Below are 11,699 nucleotides of genomic sequence, written 5' to 3'. Positions count from 1 at the left end.
GAAGTTGACTACTTGTTGAAGCCACAAGTGTTGGCCGATGCTGAACGTCATGTTAGAGCCGCCAACTTATCGCGCATTGTACTTATTGATAATTTACAGAAAGTCATTGAGGTAGAAAATCCACTGGCTGAAACAATTTCACAATTGCAAAATAGAAAGGGTAAGTTTTTGACAAAATATATATATTTTTTTATTTTAAAATTATCTAGGTTAGAGAAGGGGACTGACTAAAAACCATTTCCTATACTATTTATGGATTTCAGAAATGTTTGGTTGTTTTGTCCAAAATTTCTATTTAAAACATTAACAAAAGAAATTTAAGAAATTTATATTTTGAGGCCAAGAACGCTTCAGAACAATTTAGAATACCCTGCTCCGAAGACAATTTTGAATACCCTGTTCCGAAGTGAAGCATATAATGCTCGCTTCAAACGAATCAGTTGTATTCGGCAGGCTTCCCTTAAGGGTCTGTCTAGATTTCAGTAGCTTATTATAGTTAGGACACTTGGCGCCACCAAATATAGAGCATTACCTGCGCATATTTTCAGGTTAAAAACGCATCAAGACAATTTCGAATACTCTGTTCCGATATAAAGATCTAAATGAATTGTAGTCAGACGGGTTAAGGTCTGGGCTATAATGCGGTTGATGCAAAAGTTTCCAAACACTTCTTTCTAAATAACCTGTGAGGGTTATCGTAACTGGGCTATCGTCGCCCAATGCCCCCTACAAAGGAATCAGTTGTATATTACAGGTTTCCTGTGATGCTCTGGCCAGTTTTTAGCAACTTAGAACCACCAAATACGAAGCATTACCTTAGCGCCATGGATAATTGGCTATATTGTCGATTAGGGCTTCAAATCACGATCTTTGTGCTTCGGATTATCGCAATGGCTCCGCTTTTCATTGCAGTTAATGAATCGTGGAACCTTTTCGGACATGCAAAGAAGTGGTTTCGAGGTCTCTTGTCTTTAATACATATTGCAGCCAATTGGATGAAACCTACTGCCTGCGTAACTGACCGAATATTCGGGGGTTTTTCGTCCAATGCTCTCTTCATAGGAATCAGTTGTATTTGATACAGATTTCCTGTGATGCTCTGGCCAGATTTTAGCAACTTAGAGTAGATAGTTTGTTTTTGGAACCACCCAATACGAAGCATTACCTTAGCGCCCTGGATATTTGGCTTTGTTATCGATTCGGGCTTCAAATTACGATCTTTGTGCTTCGGATTATCGCAATGGTTCCATTTTTCATTGCAGTTAATGAATCGTGGAGCGATCATGAACCTTTTCGGACATGCAAAGAAGTGGTTTCAAGTGGTTTCCCTGCTTTTGAATGAAACCTGCTGCCTGCGTAACTGGCCGAATATTCAGGGGGTTTTCGCCTAATGCTCGCTTCATAGGAATCAGTTGTATTTGGTACAGGTTTCCTGTGATGCTCTGGCCAGATTTTAACAACTTAGAGTAGATAGTTTACTTTTGGAACCACCCAATAAGAAGTATTACCTTAGCGCCCTGGATATTTGGCTTTGTTGTCGATTCGGGCTTCAAATTACGATCTTTGTGCTTCGGATTATCGCAATGGTTCCATTTTTCATTGCAGTTAATGAATCGTGGAGCGATCATGAACCTTTTCGGAAACAATACAATTAATAACTCTTAAAATACAGTTGCCTTCAGTAGGTTAGTGTTCTAATCTGGTAGACCGGTGGTGGTGGGTTCGATTCCCACCTGAGGCACTGGTTAAGGAGCGCACAACAGGGCCGATAGAAGCCTAGGTGTATTTCTTCGGATTTGATGTATATATGTACATCCTTCTTTCAAACTTACCAACTAAAATACTGTTAGAAGTTGCGAGAAAATATAATTCCCAAATCGTATTAAAAATTTTTGAAAAATGAATGTTTTTGAAATACTATTAGATCAAGTCAAGTTGAAGTCAAATTGGAAAATTCTGAAAATCAATTGCAACATTCTGAAATATTATTGGAAATTTCTGAAACACGAATATTTCTGTAATTCCATGGTGTAATAGGAAATGGTGTAGCAAATCAGATAATAACCCAAAACTCCAAGAAAAAATAAAGATCATTTATATTTATGATTATAGTTTTCCAAACACACTTTTTGGTTCCATATTACGTGCTGAAGGTAATATTTAGACAAGGTGTTTTGCAATTATTATTCTTGATTTCTTTCTTGATATTATAAAAATTCATTTCCAAAATCAAACTACTAGGTGTTTCTATAAGGGTTAGAGTTAAACGCTATGCAAACAAGTTGAAGAAAAGTATATTGAAATCCAAGTACTTCTTACTTATGTTAAATTGATTTCAAAAAAAGGGGTATGATTAAGTGGGTTTAGGAATAAGAAAAACAAAGAATAACTTGTTTTGTTTTTATTTCATACTTAATTGAGCTTAAAACAAATACTACCCAAATGTTTTGAGGGATTAAAAAAAGGGGTTTTTGAAATAATTGAATATATGCACACCACTTTTTTGGGGTTAAAAAAAGGGTGTTAGTTTTTAATTATAAAACAATTATAGAAAGGTTTTGTTTTAACAGGATATAGCAAGTATATGCTAAATTAGGCATAAGAGGGAGTATATTGAATTTCAGAAAGAGAAAAGAGAATACAGTTTAGCTTTGACAGTTTTCAATTTAACAGCTGTGTTGTTAGTTCATGAATTTTCTTAACAATCTACGTAAAAGGTTTCTTACTCGTTAAGCATTTCAGATATGCATTTTGTTGTTCCCTCCCAATCGTATCGCGAATATAAATCAAGAAATTTCTGATGTTAGAGATTTTCAAAAGTTTAGTTATTAATTTGTTTACTAACGATTCGGTTTAGAAAAATTAATGAAGAGTAAATTAATTTCTAAGGAGAAGCTTTCAATGAACTCTGAGAACTCCACATGTAGGATTTACTCATAGTGACTAAAAAATGTTCAATGATCTAGTTCTATTGCTAGTTTTTCTTCTCGCGATCAATTGTCTTTTTCAATATTTTATATATTTGGAATGGTTTAAGAATTCAATAAAGAATTAATGCATTTCTAATGAGAGCCCGTTGAATGAACCTAAAGAATTTGATTATTTGAAAATGAATTGTAAACATTCGCGATCATTTGAAAGTGTTCGAGTAAAGAGTAAATTAATTTCTAAGGAGAAGCTTTCAATGAACTCTGAGAACTTCACATGTACGATTTACTCAGAGTGATAAGATAATGTTCAATGATCTAGTTCTATTGCTAGTTTTTCTTCTCGCGATCAGTTGTCTTTTTTAATATTTCATATATTTGGAATGGTTTAAGAATTCAATAAAGAATTAATGCATTTCTAATGAGAGCCCGTTGAATGAACCTAAAGAATTTGATTATTTGAAAATGAATTGTGAACATTCGCGATCATGTGAAAGTGTTCGCAAGTTTCTTTAAAAATAGGAATTTTAAAACTTTAACCGATCCAAACTTAAGCAGATTAAACTTGATTAAAGATGAATACCTCTAAAGTTCACGTTAGTGGTTTACCCAGAGTGACTAGATGAAACCTTTAGCTTTATAGCTAGTTGTTCTTTTCGCGATCTGTCATCAGTTTCAATATTTTAAAGGGAATTTGTTACTTTAACAAAGAAACTAAGGAAATCAATTCCTTGGGAATGAACTGCCATCACTCGCGATCGTATAAAACTTATCGCAAGATCCATTTCGGTACACAACTTTAGCATAAATTGTTTTGAATAGTCCAACAGCAGCAAGAGTGATTCACTCAGAGTGATTAGATAATATTGATCCGGCTCTGTAGCTAAGAGTTTCTCTCGCGAAGTTGTTTAGTCTTAAAGACTAGATGATGTTCAAAGATCTTGCTTTTCGCGATCAGCCGTCAATTTCAATATTTTAAAAGTTATGGGGGTAAATTTGGAATTTTTAGAAGTTCAGATCAATTGAGAATTTTTGGATCGCTAAACTAACCTAAAGGAATCTGTTTCGTTCTTAACGTTCTTCCGGAAACATTTGGTTTAGCATTATTCGATTAATAACGGAAGTTATATTTAAACAAACTTAAAACCCTACCTCTTAATGTGTTAAAGTATTTTTGCTTATGGGAAACCCTACAATTTCATTTTTTCTTCTTTTTTCTTATTTGTCCTTCTATGAAGTTTTTTTTCTTCCACTAATGTCAATTTTTGTGGCATGTTGATAGTTTGGTTAATTTATATCACCTTAAAATAAATATTATTTTACTAAATTTAACCCAAAAAATACGGCTTTCAACTTTGATTTTTACCTACATATATTTTTGGGTAAAGTGAAATTTCTTTTAGCAAATAAATAAAAAAAAAACACCCAAAAAAACCTCTGTATTTTCTGACACTTGTCTCATGAAAGAAGTGTCAATAATAAACAAAACAAAAAAAACGCCTTTTACAACAAATATTGAAAGCTAGCAAGACATGTAATTTGCCATATGGCTAAAAAAAACCCTTAATTTACCGAAAAAAGTAAATGAACCTAAAAACAAAAACTGAAATTTAAAGTTAAAGGTAAAATGCAAATGTAAATTCAACATGCAATGTCATGGTATTCCTTTTATAAACTTCAAATTTTGACAAGGTCTGTAAAGTTTGCTTTTAATACAGTTTTGAAGTTTAAGAATTTAAGTTGAAATTGAAAATTCATTAAAAATGTAAAATTCTTAAGAATTTCTTTTCAAATTTAACAAAAATTTCTTTAAAATTTGCTTATTATTTAGCATTTACGGAAATGTCATGAGTAATCAGTTATTTTTGCATTAAACTGTCAATACAAAATACAACACTTCCTCTCCCTTGCCTCCTCTCTCTATCTACTCTTTAAACTTTTGTTATCATACACGCATAACGTAATTGTTGCCATTTAATAACAACAACAAACAATTGCGTAAATTGTAAACATTTTCTTTATAATGCGTTCACACTATAGGTAATAATAATCAGATTGCACTTAGTATGCGTTCAGTGTTTTTTTGGGGGGGGGGCACTTTTGTTTTATGTTTTTATATTGGAAACAATAACAACAATATATATTGGGGGTGGGTGTGTAAATTGAATGCAAGTAAATGTTAATATTTAACTTGTTTGATCAATATTGTTGTAATGCAATAAATTCCTACAGCAATCATTTCCCATTTTTTTTCGAATGGAGTGATTTAAGGTTATTTGTAAAGAAAGAGAAGGAATAGTTTTTTAAAAATTAAAAAAAAAAATGTAAACAAAATTTTTATATAATTTCTTTTATTCTGTAAATGAAATCATTGTTTTTCCATTTCTTTAACCGAAAAAAAAGTTAAGTTCCTTTTGTGTTGAAAACAAAATAAAAATTTAATTTATTATGGCTTTAAGCCAAATAGGTTGGAAGCCAATTTTGATATGTAATAATTAATTTAATTAAAAAAAAATTATTACACCCAAAAAACGATATCAATTACAATCGAATGATTCCATGTTTCAGCAACTGAATCAAATAATTCGAAACTTAAGTTTGAGATATCTCGAAAAAGGAAGAATATGTACAAGAGTTTAAAATCTTATTCTAAAGTCCAGTAATTGGACTTTCAAATGACAAAAAAAAAATATATAAATAAATCTATCTTTGCGCTTTACAAAGTCTCAAATATGGCCCAAAAGGGGATTTTTTCAAAAGACCCCATATCACGATAACCTGATGTAGAATTCTAAAGACATATTGCGATTTAGAGCAGCTCTATTATAAAAGTTTACCTAGGACTTTGGATTACGACTAAAATTTTCTTCATTGTTGTAGCTGGTTCTTTAACCTATCGTTTAGTTTCTTAAAAGAGGAACAGTTTTTGCCCCTCCTTATTAGGGCTAACGTCTGCTAATCCCTCATACGGCTAACGCAATTAGTTCTAATCCCTTGCAATAGCTTGAACTTCGTCTTTATGTTATTTTTATAATGGAATCCTTCCTCAGTTATTTTCTTTGGAATAGTTTGTTTAAAAGTATGCGGATCTACGGATATAGATTACTCTAACTTCTAAAGGAACTAGAGTCTATTTCATCTACTTTTAGATGGCTTGTTTGGTTAAAGATATCAGATTTTAATCACTTTTAATGGAACTAGTTTTGTGTCCAGTCTTGAGGACTATAGTTAGCTTATTATATGCACAAATATCACACACTTTCACAAGAAAAACACAGAACATTTTGAATTAATTTGAGGAATCAAAACTTTTCGATTTTAATGGAACTACTTTTGTGTCCAACCACGAAGACTTCAGTTAGCATATCAGATCCATAGATTTCATACACTTCCATAAGAATAATATTGTAGATTTTAACATTCTCCGAATTTGATCTCTATAGCAGCCTCAGATACATTTTTTCACATGTTTAAAGTTCGGCCCATTAGGACTGATATAGTGAAGCTATTTCCTAACAATTTTAGCAAACTAAACTCCATTATATACACATCCTAATATTTAAAATTATTTTTTTCTTCTAATTTTCAGGACATCGTTTGACCTGGCAAGCATATCATCGTTTGGAGGACATACATGGTTTTTTCCATTTCATGGCTAAAACCTATCCCGATATCTGCTCGGTAAAACTATTGGTTATTCGATTGAAAAGAGACCTTTGACGATTTTAAAGTAAGTTTTGAACTATCGAGAAAACTAAAAAACAAATCTAATAAAATGTTATAAATATTCTAGGATCTCTAATGGTAATGCTAACAATCCCGGTATTTGGATCGATGGTGGTATGCATGCCAGAGAATGGATCAGTCCTGCTGTAGTCACCTATATCGCCAATCGAATTGTTGAAGGTTGGGATGAAATACCCGCTTATATGCGTAATATTAATTGGTATATTCATGCTGTGGCCAATCCCGATGGTTATGAATACTCTCACACTACCGATCGTTTGTGGCGTAAGAATATGAGATCACATGGTCGTGCCTGTCCTGGTGTTGATTTGAATCGTAATTTCGGCTATAAATGGGGTGGTAAAGGCACTTCAGCTAATCCTTGTGCCCAGACCTATAGAGGCAGCAAAGCTTTCTCGGAACCTGAGACATTCTATATTTCCAAATTCATTAGTAATTTCCCCAGAGATACCTTCAAGGCTTATCTATCATTCCACAGTTATGGTCAATATATTTTATATCCTTGGGGTTATGATTATCATGTTACCAAAGATATGGCCGATTTGGATTTGGTGGCCAGACAAGCGGGAACGGTTAGTATTTTACGGAATTTGAATGTCACTCCAAAAAATAACATTTTTTATCATTCCACAGATCATTACCAAGAGTACTGGTGCTAAATATACTGTAGGTTCCTCGGCTAATACCTTATATCCAGCTGCTGGTGGTTCGGATGATTGGGCCAAGGGTATTGCTGGCATTAAATACGCTTACACCATTGAAATGGGTGATAGCGGTCGTTATGGTTTTGTTTTACCTGCCGAATACATTGAACCCAATGGCAAAAATGGTTTAACCTTTGTCGAGACCGTAGCCAAGGCCATTACCATGGGCAAAAATGGTCGTAGACGCAAATTGAAGGCTCACAAAACCCACTAAGACATAATTAATGAAATGCTAGAGTAACTTAAGTGCCAGGATTTATACAAAGTATAAATCTTATTTTAGCGAAAAAACCATTTTAGTGATAAGTTTAATTTATTTATTACAAAATTTAGTTAAATTAATTTATTTATTTATTGAAACGAAACAGAAAAAACAAAAACAAGAGAATATATTTATTTATTATTAAATTAAATTATTTATTTATTATAAAATTAAATTAAATTATTTATTTATTTATTGAAATTATTTATTTCCCCCCATATATTTTTAATGTAAAACACAAAATTTAATTTATTAAAATGCATTTTTAATGCAAAAATCTATTTAAAAAACAAACAAAAAAATAAAGAAAATATTTCAAATAAATTATTTATTTACATATTTGTTCCTTATTCAATTCAATCTATTCTCCTCTATTCTAAAGATTTTTTGTTAGACTATGACTGTCTATTGTTGTCTTTATCTCGTTTGCATGTTTGTTTTACAAGCTGAAATATTCATGTTTTTTGCCAAAGGACATTTTTGCTTGGCTTCATTTTGTATGTGGTTTATTTTGCTTTTCCTTTTTGTATAGTTTTGTTATCCTTAAGTTTGATATATTAAATTTTGTTGTAAGGGCTCTGCTAAAGCTGAGCATTACATTAAAAAAACGAGGAACCTAAAATACAGTTGAATAGCGATTTTTGGAACAAAGTTGGTATCATATATATAATGGCCGAGATCTTAATGCTGTTGAACTTATTTAGCACAGTTTACTAATCACACACCTCGAAATTGCACCTTTTCGAAAAACGTTTTCATCTGACCATAAAATATGAACTAGATTGACTGCACATGGTAGGACTATAGATTATGCTTTAGTCTAGTCTATAGTCTAGTCTATAGTCTAGTCTATAGCCTAGTTTATAGTCTAGTCTATAGCATAGTCTATAGCCTAGTCTATAGTCTAGTCTATAGCCTAGTCTATAGTCTAGTCTATAGTCTAGTCTATAGTCTAGTCTAAAGTCTAGTCTGTAGTCTAGTCTATAGTCTAGTCTATAGTCTAGTCTATAGTCTAGTCTATAGTCTAGTCTATAGTCTAGTCTATAGTCTAGTCTATAGTCTAGTCTATAGTCTAGTCTATAGTCTAGTCTATAGTCTAGTCTATAGTCTAGTCTATAGTCTAGTCTATAGTCTAGTCTATAGTCTAGTCTATAGTCTAGTCTATAGTCTAGTCTATAGTCTAGTCTGTAGTCTAGTCTATAGTCTAGTCTATAGTCTAGTCTATAGTCTAGTCTATAGTCTAGTCTATAGTCTAGTCTATAGTCTAGTCTATAGTCTAGTCTATAGTCTAGTCTATAGTCTAGTCTATAGTCTAGTCTATAGTCTAGTCTATAGCCTAGTTTATAGTCTAGTCTATAGCATAGTCTATAGTCTAGTCTATAGTCTAGTCTATAGTCTAGTCTATAGTCTAGTCTATAGTCTAGTCTATAGTCTAGTCTATAGTCTAGTCTATAGTCTAGTCTATAGTCTAGTCTATAGTCTAGTCTATAGTCTAGTCTATAGTCTAGTCTATAGTCTAGTCTATAGTCTAGTCTATAGTCTAGTCTATAGTCTAGTCTATAGTCTAGTCTATAGTCTAGTCTATAGTCTAGTCTATAGTCTAGTCTATAGTCTAGTCTATAGTCTAGTCTATAGTCTAGTCTATAGTCTAGTCTATAGTCTAGTCTATAGTCTAGTCTATAGTCTAGTCTATAGTCTAGTCTATAGTCTAGTCTATAGTCTAGTCTATAGTCTAGTCTATAGTCTAGTCTATAGTCTAGTCTATAGTCTAGTCTATAGTCTAATCTATAGTCTAGTCTATAGTCTAGTCTATAGTCTAGTCTATAGTCTAGTCCATAGTCTAGTCTATAGTCTAGTCTATAGTCTAGTCTATAGTCTAGTCCATAGTCTAGTCTATAGTCTAGTCTATAGTCTAGTCTATAGTCTAGTCCATAGTCTCGTCTATAGTCTAGTCTATAGTCTAGTCTATAGTCTAGTCCATAGTCTCGTCTATAGTCTAGTCTATAGTCTAGTCTATAGTCTAGTCTATAGTCTAGTCTATAGTCTAGTCTATAGTCTAGTCTATAGTCTAGTCTATAGTCTAGTCTATAGTCTAGTCTATAGTCTAGTCTATAGTCTAGTCTATAGTCTAGTCTATAGTCTAGTCTATAGTCTAGTCTATAGTCTAGTCTATAGTCTAGTCTATAGTCTAGTCTATAGTCTAGTCTATAGTCTAGTCTATAGTCTAGTCTAGTCTATAGTCTAGTTTATAGTCTAGTTTATAGTCTAGTCTATAGTCTAGTCTATAGTCTAGTCTATAGTCTAGTCTATAGTCTAGTCTATAGTCTAGTCTATAGTCTAGTCTATAGTCTAGTCTATAGTCTAGTCTATAGCCTAGTCTATAGTCTAGTCTATAGTCTAGTCTATAGTCTAGTCTATAGTCTAGTCTATAGTCTAGTCTATAGTCTAGTCTAGTCTATAGTCTAGTTATAGTCTAGTTTATAGTCTAGTCTATAGTCTAGTCTATAGTTCTAGTCTAGTCTAGTCTATAGTCTAGTCTAGTAGTCTATAGTCTAGTCTATAGTCTAGTCTATAGTCTAGTCTATAGTCTAGTCTATAGTCTAGTCTATAGTCTAGTCTATATAGTCTAGTCTATAGTCTAGTCTATAGTCTAGTCTATAGTCTAGTCTATAGTCTAGTCTATAGTCTAGTCTGTAGTCTAGTCTATAGTCTAGTCTATAGTCTAGTCTATAGTCTAGTCTATAGTCTAGTCTATAGTCTAGTCTATAGTCTAGTCTATAGTCTAGTCTATAGTCTAGTCTATAGTCTAGTCTATAGTCTAGTCTATAGTCTAGTCTATAGCCTAGTTTATAGTCTAGTCTATAGCATAGTCTATAGTCTAGTCTATAGTCTAGTCTATAGTCTAGTCTATAGTCTAGTCTATAGTCTAGTCTATAGTCTAGTCTATAGTCTAGTCTATAGTCTAGTCTATAGTCTAGTCTATAGTCTAGTCTATAGTCTAGTCTATAGTCTAGTCTATAGTCTAGTCTATAGTCTAGTCTATAGTCTAGTCTATAGTCTAGTCTATAGTCTAGTCTATAGTCTAGTCTATAGTCTAGTCTATAGTCTAGTCTATAGTCTAGTCTATAGTCTAGTCTATAGTCTAGTCTATAGTCTAGTCTATAGTCTAGTCTATAGTCTAGTCTATAGTCTAGTCTATAGTCTAGTCTATAGTCTAGTCTATAGTCTAGTCTATAGTCTAGTCTATAGTCTAGTCTATAGTCTAGTCTATAGTCTAGTCTATAGTCTAGTCTATAGTCTAGTCTATAGTCTAGTCTATAGTCTAGTCTATAGTCTAGTCTATAGTCTAGTCTATAGTCTAATCTATAGTCTAGTCTATAGTCTAGTCTATAGTCTAGTCTATAGTCTAGTCCATAGTCTAGTCTATAGTCTAGTCTATAGTCTAGTCTATAGTCTAGTCCATAGTCTAGTCTATAGTCTAGTCTATAGTCTAGTCTATAGTCTAGTCCATAGTCTCGTCTATAGTCTAGTCTATAGTCTAGTCTATAGTCTAGTCCATAGTCTCGTCTATAGTCTAGTCTATAGTCTAGTCTATAGTCTAGTCTATAGTCTAGTCTATAGTCTAGTCTATAGTCTAGTCTATAGTCTAGTCTATAGTCTAGTCTATAGTCTAGTCTATAGTCTAGTCTATAGTCTAGTCTATAGTCTAGTCTATAGTCTAGTCTATAGTCTAGTCTATAGTCTAGTCTATAGTCTAGTCTATAGTCTAGTCTATAGTCTAGTCTATAGTCTAGTCTATAGTCTAGTCTATAGTCTAGTCTATAGTCTAGTCTAGTCTATAGTCTAGTTTATAGTCTAGTTTATAGTCTAGTCTATAGTCTAGACTATAGTTTAGTCTATAGTCTAGTCTATAGTCTAGTCTATAGTCTAGTCTATAGTCTAGTCTATAGTCTAGTCTATAGTCTAGTCTAGTCTATAGTCTAGTCTATGGTCTAGTCTATAGTCTAGTATATAGTCTAGTCTATAGTCTAGGCTATAGTCTAGGCTATAGTCTAGTCT

General features: G+C 32.5%; 1 protein-coding gene across 1 annotated transcript; it reads left to right on the top strand.

Moving 5' to 3' along the window:
* Positions 1 to 3: 3 nt before the first annotated feature.
* Positions 4 to 7,847, top strand: LOC119612454 (carboxypeptidase B-like; the record flags this gene model as incomplete). Its single annotated transcript, XM_037968257.1, is given in 5 exon segments — positions 4 to 160; positions 6,517 to 6,609; positions 6,612 to 6,657; positions 6,721 to 7,246; positions 7,308 to 7,847. Coding segments are annotated over 5 exon segments (1,107 nt in total), but the record flags the coding sequence as incomplete, so codon positions are not given.
* Positions 7,848 to 11,699: the final 3,852 nt, after the last annotated feature.

Source organism: Lucilia sericata, unplaced genomic scaffold (assembly GCF_015586225.1).
Source record: "Lucilia sericata isolate MDLA Ls3-8-SP2 unplaced genomic scaffold, ASM1558622v1 Contig001693F_arrow, whole genome shotgun sequence".
Classification (NCBI taxonomy): Eukaryota; Metazoa; Arthropoda; class Insecta; order Diptera; family Calliphoridae; genus Lucilia; species Lucilia sericata.
This window is presented reverse-complemented; position numbering and strand designations above follow the sequence as displayed.